The sequence below is a fragment of the Populus euphratica genome, unplaced genomic scaffold (assembly GCF_000495115.2).
Source record: "Populus euphratica unplaced genomic scaffold, PopEup_1.0 scaffold99.1, whole genome shotgun sequence".
Lineage (NCBI taxonomy): Eukaryota > Viridiplantae > Streptophyta > Magnoliopsida > Malpighiales > Salicaceae > Populus > Populus euphratica.
This window is the reverse complement of record NW_011499902.1, coordinates 1,048,065-1,066,306: the sequence shown is the minus strand read 5'-3', so window position 1 is coordinate 1,066,306 and position 18,242 is coordinate 1,048,065. Positions and strand designations below refer to the sequence as shown.

The following is an 18,242-nucleotide window of genomic DNA, read 5'->3' as shown; positions in this document are numbered from 1 at the left end:
TTTTTTTTAAAAAAAAAGCAAAAAGAAAATGATCCAGAAATAATAAGCATTAAAATAAATAAATAAAATAATAATAAGAAGGATGGAACAAATTAAAATAAAATATTTTAAGAATGGATGGACTTAAAAGTTAATAAAAATGAATCCTTGGACAAAGAAAAAACATGAAAGAATAATAGAAAACTAAGATATAATTATAGAAAATTTGGGGTAAAGGTGCGATAAGGAAGAATTATACATATTATTGTAACTCATTTTGAGCCCCCCACAAAAATAAATATATAAATATATAAATATATAGCCAAAAGAAATTAGAAAAATAATAGGAAGTTGGAGTGCTCAGAAAAGGATCAGAAAAATTGATTAAGAAGGTTCAAAAATACAAGTGAAACTTTTTACAGCATATACTTGAATGATAAGAGCCCTGTTGAAAAAGAAAATTTAATCTGAAGAGAAAAGTCCAAATTGATGTTTATGAACTCAATTGGATTTTATTGATGGTTTAATTGAATTTATAGAGGGTTTACTTGCAAGGAAAATTGATTTTTAAGTTAATTTAGACTTTAATTGGAAGAAATTAAAGTTCTGGGGTCAAATTATAATCTTTAAAATTTAATTTGGTTAAATCAGGAGCTTAATTGCATAAATCAAAGACAAAGAACCAAAGTGGAAAAGGTGGTCAACTACAGGGGCGGCGATTGAAGTTGGCAGGGATGCAATTGTATTAATTCTTAAAATCAAAATTACATTTGAGGACTTAATAGAACAAAGGATAAATTGAGGGCTACTTTGCAAATTGACGTGTTTTGTCGCCTTGTTTGATTTAAATAAAACAGCGTATTTTATATAAAATGATGTCGTTTCATGTTAAAAAAAAAAAAAAAGATCAGAACAGTCTCGTTTTGAACGACACTGTTCCTCTTTCTTCTTCCCCTAGACGTGCAGCAGAGGAAGAAAGAAAAGGTTTGTTTTCTTCCCCTGGCCATGTAAAGTATATATCAGATAATTTTTTTGTTGTGTAATCCATAAAAGGTTATAAATGATGATATTATAAATAGATGTAAAGCTCAATTACTTAATGTTTATGTTTTAATATTTAGTATACCTTAGATCATTTAATTGTGAAGAATGTGTATTTTTTAATCAGATATTCTTAATCTTGATATCTTAGTTTATTCAATTTTATGAAAGTCATTGCAAACTATTCTTATGAGAGGATACTGTGAAATAAGATCCAGGATGGTTGAATAATAATTGAAAGATTAATTTTGATGAAATGAATGAAGTTGTCGATAATTTTATATGATCTAAGTATAAAGAAAACTTTGCTGAAATTTCAATAATGTATTATTAAAAAAAACCTTGACTTTATTTTAATAACTCATATATTTTCTAATTCTTAACATAATATGTGAATAAGTTGACATATAGTCATCCTGAATAACTAGGGGCGTTACATAAATGGAGAGGTATGAGTTTTTTTATTGAATCGTACTCCTTCATATATATTTGGAGTCCATTGATGAGAAAGGACAAGAGAAAGCTTAATCTAAATTCTTACATTGATGAATATATACATAGTTAAAAATTGTAGGGAGTTATACATTTTTATATTGATAAAATCATTCATCATTTTTTGAAGTTCGATCTCTTACTCGGATGAAACAACTAAACCAAATAGACTATGTTTAACTATTTATTTAAATAGTGAAGTAGCTTGATATATTATTTTATGTCTTTGGTTAATAAATTTATGTCACAGCTCAATGGTTCGTGCATAACAATGATAACATGCAAATTTATGTCTTAGCTTAATGGGTTACCCGTGATGAAAATAACACGAGGTTAGGGATAGGCCTGTGTCACAACTCAATGATTCGTGCATAACAATAATAACATGCATGTTCAAGTACCAAAAGAAGCAATATTTTCTTTTATGATTTAGATGGTATGCTTGATATATTATTTTATGTGTTTAGCTAACAAATTTATGTCTTAGCTTAATGGGTTACATGTGGTGAAAATAACACGAGGTTAGGGATAGGCCCAAGTTTATGGGCCTCCCTCAAGCCCATACAATTAGGTTTTTGTTAATAGATCAATAGCTTATTTAATCGGTCATCTTTACTTTTTAGCTCTTTTTTTTTGTCTTTTGATGTTTTTATTATTTAATACAAAGTTTTTAATTCCTTTGTGTTTTTATTCTTTTTTATAATTTTTTTAAAAAAATTAATTTCATCTTTTAATATAGAATTTATATTTAATTTTATTTTTTAATATTAAATTAAATTTTTTAAACTTATCTAATGAATAAAATCATACTGAAACGACTCTTATACGATATAATTTAAAATCTAGCAAAACAAATAGTAAAGTTATGATTTTGAAGTTTAATATGATTTTGAAATTTAAATTGTTGCACTGAATTCCATAACAATAATAAAATGTTTTTGATAATCTAAATATTATTTTTAATTAAAAAAAATAATTTAAACCACTAGAAAACACAACTAATAAACTAGTTTAAAAAAATTAATTTAAATCACTAGAAAACACAACTAATAAACTAGTTTAAAAATAAAAAATAAAAAACAACACTTCAATTTTCATAGTGAAGAAAAATATTAACACAAGCAAAGCATCTTTTTTATCAACATTAAATGCAGCCATACAACTTTTCAATTACTAATTTTTTTTTTTTCATAAAAGGTAAGTTTAAGGATGTGTTATGTAGATTACTATGTAATAACTTTTCTTCTGTATATTTGAACGCATTTACATGTAAATTAAAAAATAAATTATTGATTCAAGTAATTTTTAAAAAAATATTATTAATATGAAACTAAATACATTTAACAGAGGACAATCCAATCAATAATACTAACATAGTGAACACAGAATAGTTTTGAAATTTGACCCACATGTACGTAAATAAAACTTAGATTATAGGCTGGCAAGGTCTGGAGTTATTCCTTAAAAATATTTTAAAAAAAAATATGTAATTTTAATAAAAAATAATAAAATAATAAATTTTTACCAAATTTTACTTAATCAAATAAATTATCAATCAATCTAAATTTTTAAATAAAAAAATTATATAAATTATTTTTATATTTTTTATTTTACTAGTAAAGACTTTATAACCAGGGTTAAGGTGATAAGTGCAAGGAAACAATAAAAACAAAAAATGTTATATTATTTGTTTGTTTTTGTATTTTTAAAAGTATTTTTAAAAAATTAAATTTTTTTATTTAAATTATTTTTTATATATTTTGATTATTTTGATGTATTAAAATCATATAATTTTAAAAAATAAAAAATAAATATTATTTTAATATACTTTTAAATAAAATAACATTTTAAAAAATAAAAATTATTAAACTTCCAAACATGCCTCAATATCTGACGTGTAAAAAAAAGTGTGAGGTATTTATAACTTTGATAAAAAGGGGGGCAGAAGAGGACGTGTCTTTAGTGTATGCTATTCAAGTCAACTGCTTCGCGAAGAAGGAAAGAGTTGTGCTTATTAGATCATCGACAACAATAGTGGGGGCAGGAAGGAAGGGTTTTGAGTTTCACAGATGGAACTTCCAACTCCAAGAAATGATTCTCAAGAAGAAGTAGAAGAAGAAGAAGAAGAGGTCTTAACTCTCCACTTTCTCTCTCTTTTCTTTTGCAGTTTTGTGGATTATTGCCCCTTTTCTCTGTCTATAACAAGTTGTTGTTGTAGTCGTTGTTTTGTAGCGTTTCTTAGCTGTTTTTTTTCATCTTTACACTGATATAATCTTCAAACTTTATGGATTGAAAACTTAATAGAGTCTTCTTGAATCAAATAAACCCAAAACAGAGAGTGACATATTTGTTGCTGAATGTGTATAAAAATATTGAATTTTATTTTTTAAGTTCAAGATACATGTTTTGTCGTGTCTTGAATCCACCAAATTCAGGGTTTTTTATTTATTTATTCTATTGGGTTATTGTTATTGCTTCCTTATTCTAAGCAGTGTACCTCTCTCTTGGTTAATAAAGGTTTCTTTATATTGAAGCATGTTTTTCTCTTCGTTGGCTTGGTTGGTTTATATATATACACTACGATGTTGTGTGCTCTGTTTTATCTGTGCTTGTGTAAATGGAAGCTATTGTTCGGTTTTATTGGTTTTCAAAACTTCTGTGGTTTTTACAGAATTTAGAGATTTCTCCCCATTGCAGATGACTATATATTTGAAAGTCATGAAAACGTCGACGATGAAAGTTCAGAGATCAGATACAATTGGAACTATCAAATCAGCGTTTTGTGAGAAGGAAGGAATTCCTAAAAGTTTCCAAGAACTTTTTTTTAATGGTGACCGGCTCAAGGATGACCAGAGAGTGGTTGAGTATGGTATTCCGAATGATGCCACTCTGCATTTGATTCTTCAGAGTTCAGTTGGGGTGAAATTGTTAGTCGTTATACCATCACGCCAGAGAAGTGTTGTGGTTGAAGCAAGGACTTATGATACCGTCCAAAAAATTAAGGCTGTAATTCTTGAGAAGGAACAAATTCTTCCACATCAGTACAATCTTGTCTATGCTGGAGAAGTGCTCGAAGATGATAGGAGTTTGGCCTCTCTGAATTTGCAAAGTGAGCCAACCCTACATTTGATTTTCAATCCGAAAGATTTGTTGTCTTTTTCTGTAATCACACCTGCAGGGGAAACTGTGAAGCTCAAAGTTAAATTCCTGTATTCTGTTTCTGAGGTCAAAGCAATAATTGGTGGCGTGATTGGTGTCCCAGTCAGTGATTATGATCTAATCTACCAAGGCAAGAAGCTTGAGGATTCCAATTCATTGGCTTGTTATGACCTCCAAGAAGAATCTATCCTGGAGATGTCACCCCAGACATTTCAGGTATTTGTGAAGGCGTGGAGTGGGAAAACCATAACTCTGAATGTTCACCAACGTGATACTATTGAAGATGTGAAGGACAAGATTTTCCAAAAGCTTGGTGGGCCAAGCTATTGTCAGAGCATTGTATTTTCTGGAAAGCGACTTGAGGCAAACCTTGATCTGGCATATTACAACATCAGGAAGAATGCTACACTTCACATGGTTTTCTCACCTTCAACAATAACCACCAAAATGGGATTGTCTCAAATCGGGGCTGAACCGAACTCCTCCGCTAGAATTCGTGATTTAAAGGCTATGATCCAAAATAAACTTCCTAGCACGGTAAAGGAAGTATATTTCCGTGAGATACCACTGCAGGATGAGTGCTCTATAGCTAGTTACAACATCGGTGAAATTGATGAGCTGACTGTTGTTTCTGAACAGCGCTGGTAAGATTCTGGAGAAAGATCGCCTGATATCTGGCACAGCCTGGTGATATGATTCTGACTTTTGTACATGTTATGTTGTTTTGTGCTTGATTGCTCATAATATTCTCTGTGCCTATGAATTTCTGAACTAAAGTAAGAACAAAAGAAACCTTCTCTTATTATGCTTTCGAAAGGGAGCAAAACAAGGAAATAGAAAATGTAATCATCTGAGTTTAGGATCATTTTGTTTATCCTTTCATGCTTCTCTTTTTATGTTCAATTAGGGATTGTTTTCCCCCTAAATTTGCTCAGCTGGTTAAGTGAACATCCCCTTACATGAAAGAGATTACCATGAATATCTCTCTATTTAGTTGGCTGATGCATCCCTGCTGAATTCAGTTTCCCAGGCTGCATCTGAGCAGATTTTTCTTTAAGAAAGTTACGTTGTCCAGTGCACTCAACTTGAGTGTTCGGGGAGCAATACGTGAAACAAGCGAATCCATTATCTGAGTCTACTTCATGGAATTACTCTGAACAGGACTTCTACAACTCTGAGTCTAACCCAGGAACATGAATACACTTCTTTTTTTTTTGGGAATATGACCCTTGATGAATCGCTAGTCGATTTACTAGCAATTATAAATAAATACAACTAAATACAACTAAAAGAAGGGCCGGGTTGGTTAAACTGTTTATATAAATAGTAAGAAGGGCTGGGTTGGTTAAACTGTTTATATAAATAGTGAATTATTTATATGTATAGTTTATTTTTCATGTAAACAGTTAAATGGAACCATCTTTTTTTTTTTTGTTGATTTATGTGACGTGTTCGGGCCAGCTTGCGCGCACCACGACTAATCCCCACGGCCCACTGAATACCCTGCAAACCCAGTAGGCATGTAAGGCACCGCGGGGGTGACAGGCGTGCACGCCAGGGCTCGAACTCAGGTGCAGTGGAAGGAGACAAGTCCCTTCCACCGCTAGGCCAAGCACTGGAATGCAGAACCATCTTTTTTAGTTGAATGAGATGGTATGCGCACACTTTGTTATGGACTTATAAAATAAATATATTTAATAGTATTATAATTGTAAATTAATATTAGATAAGTAATAAAAATTAAAAGTATGATGGAGTTAATATTTTATGATAAAAAAAATTGTGTTGGTAATTTAGAAACTGAATAAAATAATTTGTAGCAATTCACAGTGTTTTGTGAGGAAAAATATAGTATTTTAATCACATGATTTAGTTTTTATATTAATAAAAAGCAAAAAAAATTACATAACTAAATTTTTTATCAATTTAATATTAAAAAAACAAATTGACAAAGATAATTTTAAATAAAAAACCCATAAGAAAAAATATTATAGCAAATGACAATGTTTTGTGAGGAAAAATAAAGTGTTTTTTTCAATACAATCAACAAAGATAATTTTAAAAAGAATCATAATAAAAACCATTTAAAGAAATAATATAGCAATTTATAGTGTTTTGTGAGAAAAATAACAATATTTTCCGCATATGATTTAGTTTTATTGTAATTATAATTTTTAACCAACTCAATATTCTAAAAAAATAAAAAAATATAATTTTAGAAAAAATCATTAAAAAAATCACGTGAGAAAACATGGCAGCAATTCACAGTGTTTTAAAGAAAAAAATTACAAAGTTAAATTCTCAATCAACTCAATATTAAAAAAAAAAAGATAGAGATAATTTTAAAAAAATAAAATAAAATAACACAACAAAAGGGGATAAAAAAAACATTGTTGAAATTCATAGTGTTTTGATAGATAGAGATAATTTTTTTAAAAATAAAATAAAATAACACAACAAAAAGGGATAAAAAAAACCTTGTTGAAAACATTGTTGAAATTCATAGTGTTTTGTGATGAAAGCTACAATATTTCCCCACATGATATAGTCTTATTTGTAATGACTTGTAATTATAATTTTTAACCAGCTTAATATTTAAAAAAAATAACAAAGATAATTTTAAAAAAACTATAAGAAAAAAAAAATTATGTGGAGAGACACTGTAGCAATTCACAGTATTTTGTAAGGAAAGCTACAGTGTTTTCCTCACATGATTAAACTTTATTATAAAATTAAATTCTAACCAGTTTAATATTAAAAAAATAACATTGATAAAGATAATTTAAAAAAAAATTACAAAAAAAACATGAAAAAAACTAGAAAAAAATCATATGAGGAAAAACAATATCAATTCATGGTGTTTTGTGAGGAAAGTTATAATATTTTTCCCACATGATTTAACCTTACTTGTGTTTACTTGTAATTAAAATTTTTAACTAGCTTAATATTAAAAAAATAAAATTAACAAATATAATTTTAGAAAAAAAACATAAAACAAATTATATAGGAAAAAACATTGTAGCAATCCACAATAATTTGCAAGGAAAGCTAAAGTGTTTCCCTCACATATTGTAACTGTAATTTTTAACCAATTCAAAATTAAAAAATAAAATAATAAAAGATAATTTTAGAGAAAATCATAAAAAACAAAAACAAAAAAAAACCATGTGGAGAAACACTGTAGAAATCGATAATGTTTTAAAGAAAAAAATTATAAAATTAAATTCTCAATCAATTTAATATTAAAAATATAAAATCAATAAATATAATTTTAGAAAATAAAAAAAATAAAAAAAGAAAAACCTTTGTGAAAAACACTGTAGAAATCTACAATATTTAAAAGAAAAAAATTATGAAGTAATATTTTTAATCAGCTTGATATTAAAAAAAAAAGCAATATTTTTAATCAGCTTGATATTAAAACAATAAAATTGATAAAGATAATCTTGAAAAAAAACAAAAACAAAAAAATAAAAAAGGGGGAAAAACGAAAAAGTGCAAAAAAAAATAAAGTAAAAAAACAAAAAAAAATTAAAAAACAAAAGAAATGCACTATAAATTACTATTGAAGAAATTGAATATAGATGAACAGTAAATTCCCCATCCTTTTCAGGTTAAAGAAAAAAAAAAGAAATGCACTATAGATTACTATTGAAATTCAATATAGATAAACAGTAAATTCCCCATCCTTTTCAGGTTATTACTTAATATAACTTTGTGTCACAACAAGGCTAAAACATTAATAAAATCATTTTAGGTGAGAGGTGGAAGAAAGGGTTATTCATCTTTTATATATATATACATATGTTTTTGTTGTGATTGGCTCTCTGGGTTTTTTTATTGGCTTTTTGGGCTTTTCTAATCTCTTTCATTTATTTTTTAATTTTTTTAATTTTATTTTTTAATGTGATGTTTATATTTAAATTTACACTTCAATATTTTTACCCACTTTTTATTTTTTATTTTATTTTAATCAATTTTATCTTTTAATAGGGAGTTTTTATTTAATTTTATACTTTAGTGCTAGATTAATAGTAAATTATTTTTTTATTTTTTTATCATAAAATAAAATAAAACAATTCAACCTAGTGGATTCCATAATACGAATCATGTATTTGACGGGTTGATTAAATTTAACCTGATATTTGTTTTAATTTTTACTTTGATTTTTTTTAATCTGTCTAGTTGATAAAGTCATGTTGAGACAATTTTTACACGATTTAATTTAAAACTAAAGCTTAATAAAAAGTTGGATTGAAAATTTCTAAGTTAAAAACATTATACTTAGTTGAATAATAATGACAAAAGGTTTTCTAGATCCGAATATTATTCTTTTATATTCCAAAATTTTTTAGTAGGACTTGGAGGAAATAAACTATTAACAAAACTCTATAAAACAGATAGGGAAATTACTATGCATAAAAACATTTAAAAAAAAATTTATTTGTTGCTACAATAAAACTACATTTTTTTCAGAAGAAAAGTTGAGATGCCTTGGAGTTGGGAGTATTATAATCTTTTTATATAACCCATTAGTCATTAGTCATTAAAGTATTTTACAAGGGTATATATACATATCTTTTAACTTTTTGAAATAGTAAAATTACTAAATTTTCTTGAAGTAAAAAAAAGAGAGTTATTGATTAATGATCTTTTTGTTTTTATATTTTTTAAGAAATAGTAAAAAGACATTTTAATTTTTAATATGGCTTTACATAGATTAACTTTATTTTTAAAAATAAAATATTTATTTTTAGATAATATTTCTTTTATATGTAGTTTTGCATGGTTATTATTATTTTTATTGTATTCAATCAATTTCATATGTGTGTCTATTTCTATTATCATTTGATTTTAATAAACAAATTCAGTGAACATAACCAATAAATATCTCATGTTGCACGATTAAATATTTTAATCTACATCTATTTTTTTAATTTTTTTTAATTTTATTTTTTATATCTGTTTTTTAATTTTTTTAATTTTATTTTTAGTTGTTGTTAACAATTTTATTTATTTAATTACACATATGGTCATTCGATTATTTAATTGGATGCTTGTGTAAACTTTTTAATTTACACTTATAATTTTTTATATAAAAACATACATAGAAAAATCCTACATATCTAATTGTTTTATTGAGAAAAACAAATATACGACCTATAGGACTACACGAATCGAGTAACTAGTTTTGAAAAACAAAACTAAAAGGGGAAGGGAAATTATTGTAACCCAAGACCATATTCAATAAAATAGTGTAATTACTAAATTGCTCATTTGCCATTAAACATTTGATCGTATTCAATAAAACAGTGTAATTACTAAATTGCTCAATTGCTCATTTGCCATTAAACATTTGATCTAGGCATTGGGGTTAAGGTGATCATTTCACCGTAACACAATTATCTTTTGCAAATTATATAAAATTAGATTAATTATATTTTTTGTTGCACAATAAAATTACTAATTTAGCACTAAAAGAAAAAAAATATAATACTTATTACTCAAGAGAGTTTTGGACTTCTTAATTTTTTCTTAGTAGTGTGATTAATTTGATATCCTTAAAGAAAAAAATCAATATAACTCTCTTATAAGGGTTTTTTTTTTCCTTATCATCTTGCATTGATTTTATTATAAATTAAAAGGTTAATTAAAAGCATTATTGTAATTGATATATATTAAATATTATTCTAAAAAAACTCTATGTCATATATGTAGCATGCGTCTTTATGTGAATGACCTCTACACTATTTGGACAACACTTTTAGGGTCATCCAGTCACCATACAATACCTTTTAAGATGATGTTTGAAGCTTTTAATGCCCTCTACATGATAGGGTGACATGTGTAATAAAAATATCTTTGGTTTGGCATCAAAGACCTTTTATTTCTCTCCTGATCTCTCTCTTCTTGTAAAAAATATGCATAAACCTTTTTGAAAATTCAAATAAGCCTTTCCATATTTGATTTTAATCATTTTTATTGCTTTTTTTTTTATTTTAAATAAGATATGAAATTATAAATATTTTTCAATTTTATCCTTTTTTATTTTTTTATCTTTCAAAATCGATCCCCATTGTTTTTATTTCTATTTTTTAATTTTGAATAAATTATAAATTCTTTAAATTTCATCCCTTTTTATTTTTTTTATCTTTTAAATTTGGTCAATTTTCTTTTGATTGATATTTTTTTAATATTTTTTAGGTTGTTTTTTTTCAATTTTATCCTTTTTGAGTTTTTTTTATATCAAATTTGATCCTTATTCTTTTTATTTCTATCTTTTTTTCTTGGCAAGTTTTTAAATTTAATATATATTTTCAATTTCATCCTTCAAAATTAAGTTGGTTGAGAATTAGACTTCTTGATTAAGTTCAGGTCAAGGGTTTCATGGGTTGTAAATTTTAGAGGTTTGATCAAGTTTAAAAGGTTTTCTCAGGGTGACTTGTTTTTTTTTTCTTTTTTTAAAACTAATATTATTATTTTTTAACTTTTTTGCTTTATTACTTTTTACAAATTGTCTCATATAACATTATTTTCGAGCTTATGACTTGAGTTATTAGTTTTTAAATGTTAATATGGGTTGATTTTTCTTTTGTCATTTTGTTAGATTGATTTTTGTTGATTGTATTTTTCAACATTTAATTTATTTGAAATTCATCTTCCTATCTTTATTTTTTTTATTGGGTTATCCTGATCTTGTGAATGTAATTGTAGGCTTTGCAGGTTAACATGAGTTGACCTATATTATTTTTTGTTGCATGAGATTAGTTTGGATTCATGATCAGGGTTATTGGTTTTAAAGTTCGATACAAATTGACCTTTTTTGGTTTTTTTTAAAATTAATTTATTTCAATTTTATTATTCAATATTTGATTTATTGAAAATTAATCTTTGTACTTTTCTCTTCTTTCATTTCTATTAGTTTATCCCGATCTTATGTGTATGGTTACAAGATTTACAGGTTAACTCATTTTTTTCCATTGCTTTTTTAGATTAAAAATTCTTTTTTTTTTTTTGTCTTTCAACATAGAGTTATTTAATAATTTATCTTCACCTTGGTATCATGATTGGGCTAGAGATTTTGCATGTTGATTTGAGTGAGTTTGAATCGAGATTTTTTGATATTTTTTTATTATATATATTTTTTAATTTTCATCTTTTAACATTTTATTTGTTAGAGATTGACATTGATTTTTTTTCCTTTTCTTTTTATTTTTAATGAAGTTATTATGTTTTCATTTGATTTAATAGGAATTGGTCTTCAAAATTTTTTTCTTATATTTTTTATGATATTATTTTAATTTTATGTTCATGATTACGAAGTTTGTAAATTAACTGGATTTAACTATTTTTTAAAAGAATTTTAGTTTCATTCTGCAACATTGAGTTGTTTCGTATTTTGAGTAGGTTTAAAGCAAGCTTATTTTAATTTTTTTGTTGTTATTTTTTTACAATTTATTTATTATTGTTATATTTTTCTTTAATAATTAGAAATATTTTGATATAATTGAGTGATAAAATTAAATTATGAGATATAATTGTTGAACTTCAAAATTATTTCAAAATTATTTCTGAGATAGTATTTGTGGTATAATTGTTGAACTTCAAAATTATTTCTGAGATAGTATTTGTCACCCTAAATTATTATATACCCCATTTTCTTTCACATAAAATGAAAACTACCATCATAACTATAATAAGTATTTATAGGTTTCATTATCATTATAACTACCTATGAGTCTCATATTTATGTAAAAAGAGAAATTGTGTTCAAAATCCATGCATAAAAACTATTATGATTTAAAAATAAAGTTCCGATTTATTATTTATCCTTTTTTATATATAAAAACATTTAATTTGTTCTCTTATACGATGTACACTTAAATATTTACACAGTTGTAATGTGCCCTTCACGATATACTCCCTACAAGGATACGCAAGCATACAAAAACCTTCCCCAAAAATCCTAGTGAAAAGAAATGCCTTCTCCCTCTCCCTCTCCCTCTCCCTCCTTCTCCTGCTTCTTCCCGTTTCCCTCTTGACAACTTTCAATGGCCTTTCAATCCGATCACCAAACCCCACAGTCCATAAACTCGCAAACCCTATACTACAAATCCCTCACTTCACTTTCCCTCCAAATCCCTCCAACCCCACCATCCTCCCTCTCTCTCCCTCCTTCTCTCCCTCCTTCAAAACTCATCCCCAAAACCCGTTTCCTCATCGACGGATTCCGCTTTTCCTCCCCTTCTGTCACCGCTTACTTCCTCTCCCACTTCCATTCTGACCATTACACTGGTCTTTCCTCTCATTGGTCTCAAGGTATCATTTTTTGTTCCCCAGTCACTGCCTCTCTTGTTACTAGTATCCTTAATGTCCCTGAATGTTTTGTCTTTTCGCTTCCTCTGAATCGTGCTGTTGATATTGATGGTGTTGAAGTTAGTTTAGTTGATGCTAATCACTGTCCTGGCGCTGTTCAGTTCTTGTTGAAAGTGCCCATTTGTAAGAATTTAGAGAATTTTGAGTTGTATGTTCATACTGGTGATTTTAGGTACTCTTGTGAGATGAAAGATGATGTTTTTTTGAGAGGTTTTGTGGGGTGTAATACGGTTTTTTTGGATACTACTTATTGTAATCCGAAATTTGTCTTTCCTTTACAAGAAGAGTCGGTTGATTATGTTGTTAGTGCGATTGAGAAGATAGGAGGAGAGGGGTTTAGTGGGGGTTTGGAGAAGAGGGTTCTGTTCCTCGTGGCTACTTATGTGGTGGGGAAAGAGAAGATTTTGGTTGAGATTGCACGGAGGTGTAATAGGAAGGTCTATGTGGATGAGAGGAAAATGGAGGTTTTGAGGGTTTTGGGGTACGGGGAGAGTGGGGTGTTTACAGAGGATGAGAATGAGAGTGATGTGCATGTTGTTGGCTGGAATGTCTTGGGGGAAACTTGGCCTTATTTTCGGCCGAATTTTGTGAAAATGAAGGAAATTATGGTGGAAAGAGGTTACAATAAGGTTGTGGGGTTTGTGCCAACTGGGTGGACTTACGAAGTGAAACGTAATAAATTTGCAGTGAGATCAAAGGATTCATGTGAGATTCATCTTGTGCCATATAGTGAGCATTCAAATTACAATGAACTCAGGGAGTATGTGAAGTTTTTGAGACCTAAACGTGTCATTCCTACTGTTGGTGTGGATGTTGAAAAACTCGATAGTAAACATGCTGCTAAAATGCAGAAGCATTTTGCTGGGTTAGTTGACGAGATGGCTAATAAGAAGGAATTTTTAATGGGTTTTCTTCGTGGGTCGTCTGAGAATGATGAGAAGGTTGAAATGGATGCTGTCTCAGGCTTGAACGAGGGGCTGACACAGGAGAAAGAGTTAGTGCAGTCAGTTGAAATGAGAGCCCATGAGAATAATGACACTGTTGCTTGTCTCAACTCCTCATCTACACTGCAAGAATCTCCTACACACAATTTAAGCATGCTAAATGATGAGGAAAGAGATAAACTCGCTCATGAATTGAGTGATTGTTTGCCCAGGTGGGTTACCCGAGACCAAATGTTAGATTTAATCAGCACTCATGGGAGGAATATTGTTGAAGCAGTTTCTAGCTTTTATGAACGTGAAATGGAATTCCATGATCAATTAATTTCTTGTAGAGTAACTGTTTCTTCATCTGAGACGATTCCATTATATGACTCTGAATCACCTTCACAACCAGTTTCTATTAATACTGATAGTCGAAGTATGGGTTTTATGTCAAGCCAAAACTACAAGGCACCTAGCAAGAATCCTAAACTAAAGGGTGGTAATTCTCCTGGAAAAAGGAAAAGGAGCGTTGGCAATAAGCCTGGCAAGAAATCAAAAATTAATTCAAAGCTGGAATCTGGCGGTTCGAAGCAATCCACCATTACTAAGTTTTTCAATAAAGTTTTGCCTGATGCTTCTCAATTTAGCGTGGTTGCATCTATATCTGAGCAATGCCCTGGAGACGAAAGTTTGTTGCAAAATGATGATGTTACGGAGTCATACAGGGAGGAGGTAGATCAGTTTATTCAGATAATTGATGGCAATGAGTCAACAAGAAGTTATGCTGCCACCATCCTCAAGAAGACAGAAGGAGATATTAACAAGGCTCTGGACATGCATTATGGTAATCCCAAGGGTAACCTTGGCAAGAGTATGGAGGCTTTGGTGGTTTCTGGCAATATGGTTGAGTATCAGTGCGAAACTGGCTCCTCTTCTGCCAGGGAGAAAGAATTGTTTGGAGAAATAGAAAATATGGTTGATCTATCCGTTCAGGGATCATTAATAAAAAACGTGGATGCAACTCTTGTATCACTACCAACAGAAAAATATAATCCCATAGAGCATGGTTTGTCTCTTCACTTTTGAAGCTGATTAACTTACTGGTATTCTCACATTCTCTCTATGTTGCATTAAGTTCTGAAGTTACGCAGCATGCTGGAATGGTGGACAACCTGCACCATATATCCATCTTGCACGTACTTTTGACCTGGTCGAGGCAGAAAAAGGAAAGATCAAAGCTACTTCATTATTGTGCAATATGTTTAGAAGGTTTCCTCATAGGCTACCCTTTTCCTTTATTCATAAAATTACGGGATGCATTGTGTTAATACTTAGCTCAGCGGGAAGTGTCGCTTGCAATTTTTTGTGCATGCAGTTTGCTGGCATTGTCTCCTGAGGATGTGTTGCCTGCTGCCTATCTGTGCACCAATAAGATTGCTGCTGACCACGAAAATGTGGTTAGTGGTCTTCCTTCTTGAAATTTGTGTTTGCTTTTATCAGTCATGGGATTTAATTACATTCCATCCTCTTTAGGTCTCATTGTGCAAATTTTTAACATTTTGGTTGCAATTATTCCCATAACTTGTGGAACATTTTATTTCTGGCATTGAATGATCTCCAGATTATGAATTTCACATATATGTTTTCTGGGTCAAATATTTAGAATATACATATGCTATGTAATAGCATTGTAATCATGTTCTATTTGCTAGGAGATATGGACATATTTCTTCTCTTCTTCTGAGAATGAGATATGGACTTGCTCACATATGGTTTTATTGTATGAACTTTTTATGTTTTCATAATTCATCTGGCATCAGTAATTCTTTTTTCACCATGTGTTTCCCAGTTGCCTATAATTCAACTGAATCTAGGTCCAGTCCAAAAGCTAAGCCTTGGTCTTAAAGTAGTTGGGTTCAGTTCCATGGATCCATTTCCCCCATTCTTTTGTCAGGGCTAAACCAAACCTTCTGTAATTAATAAATCTTTTTATCACTTTGCTCACTTCTTGCTTCATTTAATTCTCCTACCTCTCTCATTTGCTCTGCTTCCCAGTTGCATGTTTTTACTGAAATGCAATTGGAGATGCTTTATAACTCCAGGGTTGAGGGCTTGGTGATTTTCTCTGAAATAGAAGAAAGAAAGATGTACCAATGAGCCTCGAATTTTTCAGGAACTAAACATAGGTGGAACCTTGGTCACATCGGCTTTGGAAGAGGCATGTGGAACAAACCGGTCTAAAATAAGGGAAATGTACAATAGTATGGGGGATCTTGGTAGGAAAAAAAAATCCATCAATCTTTGATCTATTATGATTTTATTTATTAGTTTTATTTTCCTGCTAGTTTTTTTGTCTTTCATTATGGCCGGATGAACAAATATATTGTTTGTGGTTAAAGGTGATGTTGCTCAAGCATGCCGACAAACACAGACATTACTGGTTCCTCCCCCTCCCCTTCTTATTAAAGATGTATTTTCTGCGCTGCAGAAGATAAGGTATGGCCAGTGTTTGTGATTTAAGATAGAACTGCAACTTTAATGGGATTGTTGGGATGGCTATGAGGATTGTTTTCTGATGTCCTAATTGAACATGTCTGGGATATTTTTTCTGGTGATGACACTCATTAACAGAAGTGAACTCAGCTTTAGGAGGCAAGAATCAGGCAAATTTCTTACTAGTAAAGTCTTTTTTTTTTTAATAAATTTTGAGAGGACTGTTAAAGCTCTAATGAGCTTAGGCAGTCAAGTATCATCTTTACTTTTCTCTCTCTCTCTTTTGTGATATTGTAGCAGATATCACTAGATAATCTAATGGTGCAAAGTCATAGAAGGAGATCATTACCAATTCCAAATAAGATTGCAAAAACAAAATTTTTCTGTGGATTCTAGTGGCTGCTGGATGAAGGATTGCATCCTTAATGATCTCTTGCTCTGATCCATGCTGGAATTGCATAGAAGTTGAACAATCTTACACTGGAAGTAACTGATTATGTTTGCAGCTTCTTTGTCTAAAAGTTAGAAATTAAATAATCGCACAATTATGTTTACTTCTAATTTTAAATTCCTAGATGATTAGTCATATGAAAAAGAGTGTGATGATCCATCTATATCTAACCTATCCCATAGTTTACAGAGCAGCTCATTGTCACACAAGTCATTATCTTCATTCAAATTTTTCTCATGTAAGATTCTCCAGTTTACAAACAGGTAGCGGAAGTACTGGTCGAAAGAAGAGCCTCATTGTGAATCTCATGCGTTCTTGTAGGGAGAATGAGATGAAGTTTATTGTCAGAACTTTGGTAAGAGTCCTGCACAACCTTTCAGGATTATGACCATAGTAGGTATTCTATAATCATTTTATTATTCAAGTAGATAAGCTACTGGTCTTTGCTGCTCTTATCAAACAACATAAAGAGACATCTGTTTTAGGGACTTTGATAATTGCTGATTTACCTAATCTAGCTGTGGATTTGAAAAGGTGACAGGATGATTTTACTCCTGAAATCCTACTTCAGTTTAATAATCTTTTTCACATGGATCTGTACTTGCATCCTCTTGTCTATCTTTATGCATCGAGTTTTCCCTATCCATGCAATTCTTTTAGGAAGGAAGATGAATGCATTGATAATATTATCATGCTTTTCTTCTAATCCATCTTAATTCTTATTATTTCTGGACTCTGTTGTGCCCTTTGGTTATTTTGTAAGGGTTACTGACCACTCGTGCATGTCACAGAATTTAAGATCTCAGTTTTTACATAGTAAGGCCAAGGAAATTTGCACCTTGTACTCTCTTTTTGGCTGTCTTGTGGTCTGAGCATTTAGTTCTAGGAGTTGATCTTCATAATTTGTTGTTTTTCCTGTCTTTCTCCATAAGTTCTTGTGATGGAATCAACCAAATAAAACTCAATTTGGAAATCTTCTGCTGTAGCACTTCAATCATATTGTCTTTGTTAGTCAATTTAAAACCATTCATATGATTTGATTGAGGTTAGTTTCTGTTATCAGTAATTTATTTAACTTTGTCTGAAGGTATTGTACTGTTGTAATTTCTGGATTTGATGGAAAGAGATTTTAGCAACTGTCCTTAAGCTTGTAATTTATTGCTATATTGAGTCTATTTCCCTACGAAATAGTCCATCCACACCCCCCCCCCCCCCCCCCCCCCCACTAAAGTAATAATTAGCCATCAAATAAATAGTTCTAAATTTTAGCTTTTAAAACGAGACATTTGTCATACATTTAGACATCTTGGTTTTCAAATCAAGAA

The 18,242-nt window shown here is 29.7% G+C and overlaps 2 protein-coding genes across 8 annotated transcripts in view; both read left to right on the top strand.

Annotated features, from left to right (window-relative positions):
- The first annotated feature begins 3,469 nt into the window (after positions 1 to 3,469).
- Positions 3,470 to 5,605, top strand: LOC105133043 (polyubiquitin-like). The gene is made up of 2 exons (XM_011036842.1): positions 3,470 to 3,641; positions 4,210 to 5,605. Exons 1-2 carry the CDS (start codon positions 3,582 to 3,584, stop codon positions 5,317 to 5,319), a joined length of 1,170 nt encoding a protein of 389 aa, XP_011035144.1. The 5' UTR covers positions 3,470 to 3,581; the 3' UTR covers positions 5,320 to 5,605.
- Positions 5,606 to 12,612: 7,007 nt separating this feature from the next.
- Positions 12,613 to 18,242, top strand: part of LOC105133042 (DNA ligase 1) — a 13,832-nt gene continuing 8,202 nt past the window's right edge. For 6 of the 7 annotated variants that reach the window (XR_843701.1, XR_843700.1, XM_011036840.1 and 3 more), the window contains exons 1-6: positions 12,613 to 15,039; positions 15,125 to 15,242; positions 15,349 to 15,430; positions 16,147 to 16,249; positions 16,373 to 16,469; positions 17,170 to 17,272. Coding sequence is in view for 5 of the 7 variants with exons in the window: in XM_011036840.1 (XP_011035142.1) it covers positions 12,723 to 15,039; positions 15,125 to 15,242; positions 15,349 to 15,430; positions 16,147 to 16,249; positions 16,373 to 16,469; positions 17,170 to 17,272 (2,820 nt within the window). In the remaining 2 variants the exon portion in view is untranslated. The remainder of the gene's footprint in view (positions 15,040 to 15,124; positions 15,243 to 15,348; positions 15,431 to 16,146; positions 16,250 to 16,372; positions 16,470 to 17,169; positions 17,273 to 18,242) is intronic. The other variant, XM_011036839.1, reaches the window with a different exon arrangement.

What these genes read in the sequence shown, in the direction of transcription:
- LOC105133043 (XM_011036842.1), top strand. Translation starts at nt 3,582, where the DNA reads ATGGAACTTCCAACTCCAAGAAATGATTCTCAAGAAGAAGTAGAAGAA. An exon ending in TAGAAGAAGAAGAAGAAGAG is followed by an intron (nt 3,642 to 4,209) that starts GTCTTAACTCTC and finishes TCCCCATTGCAG; the next exon opens with ATGACTATATATTTGAAAGT.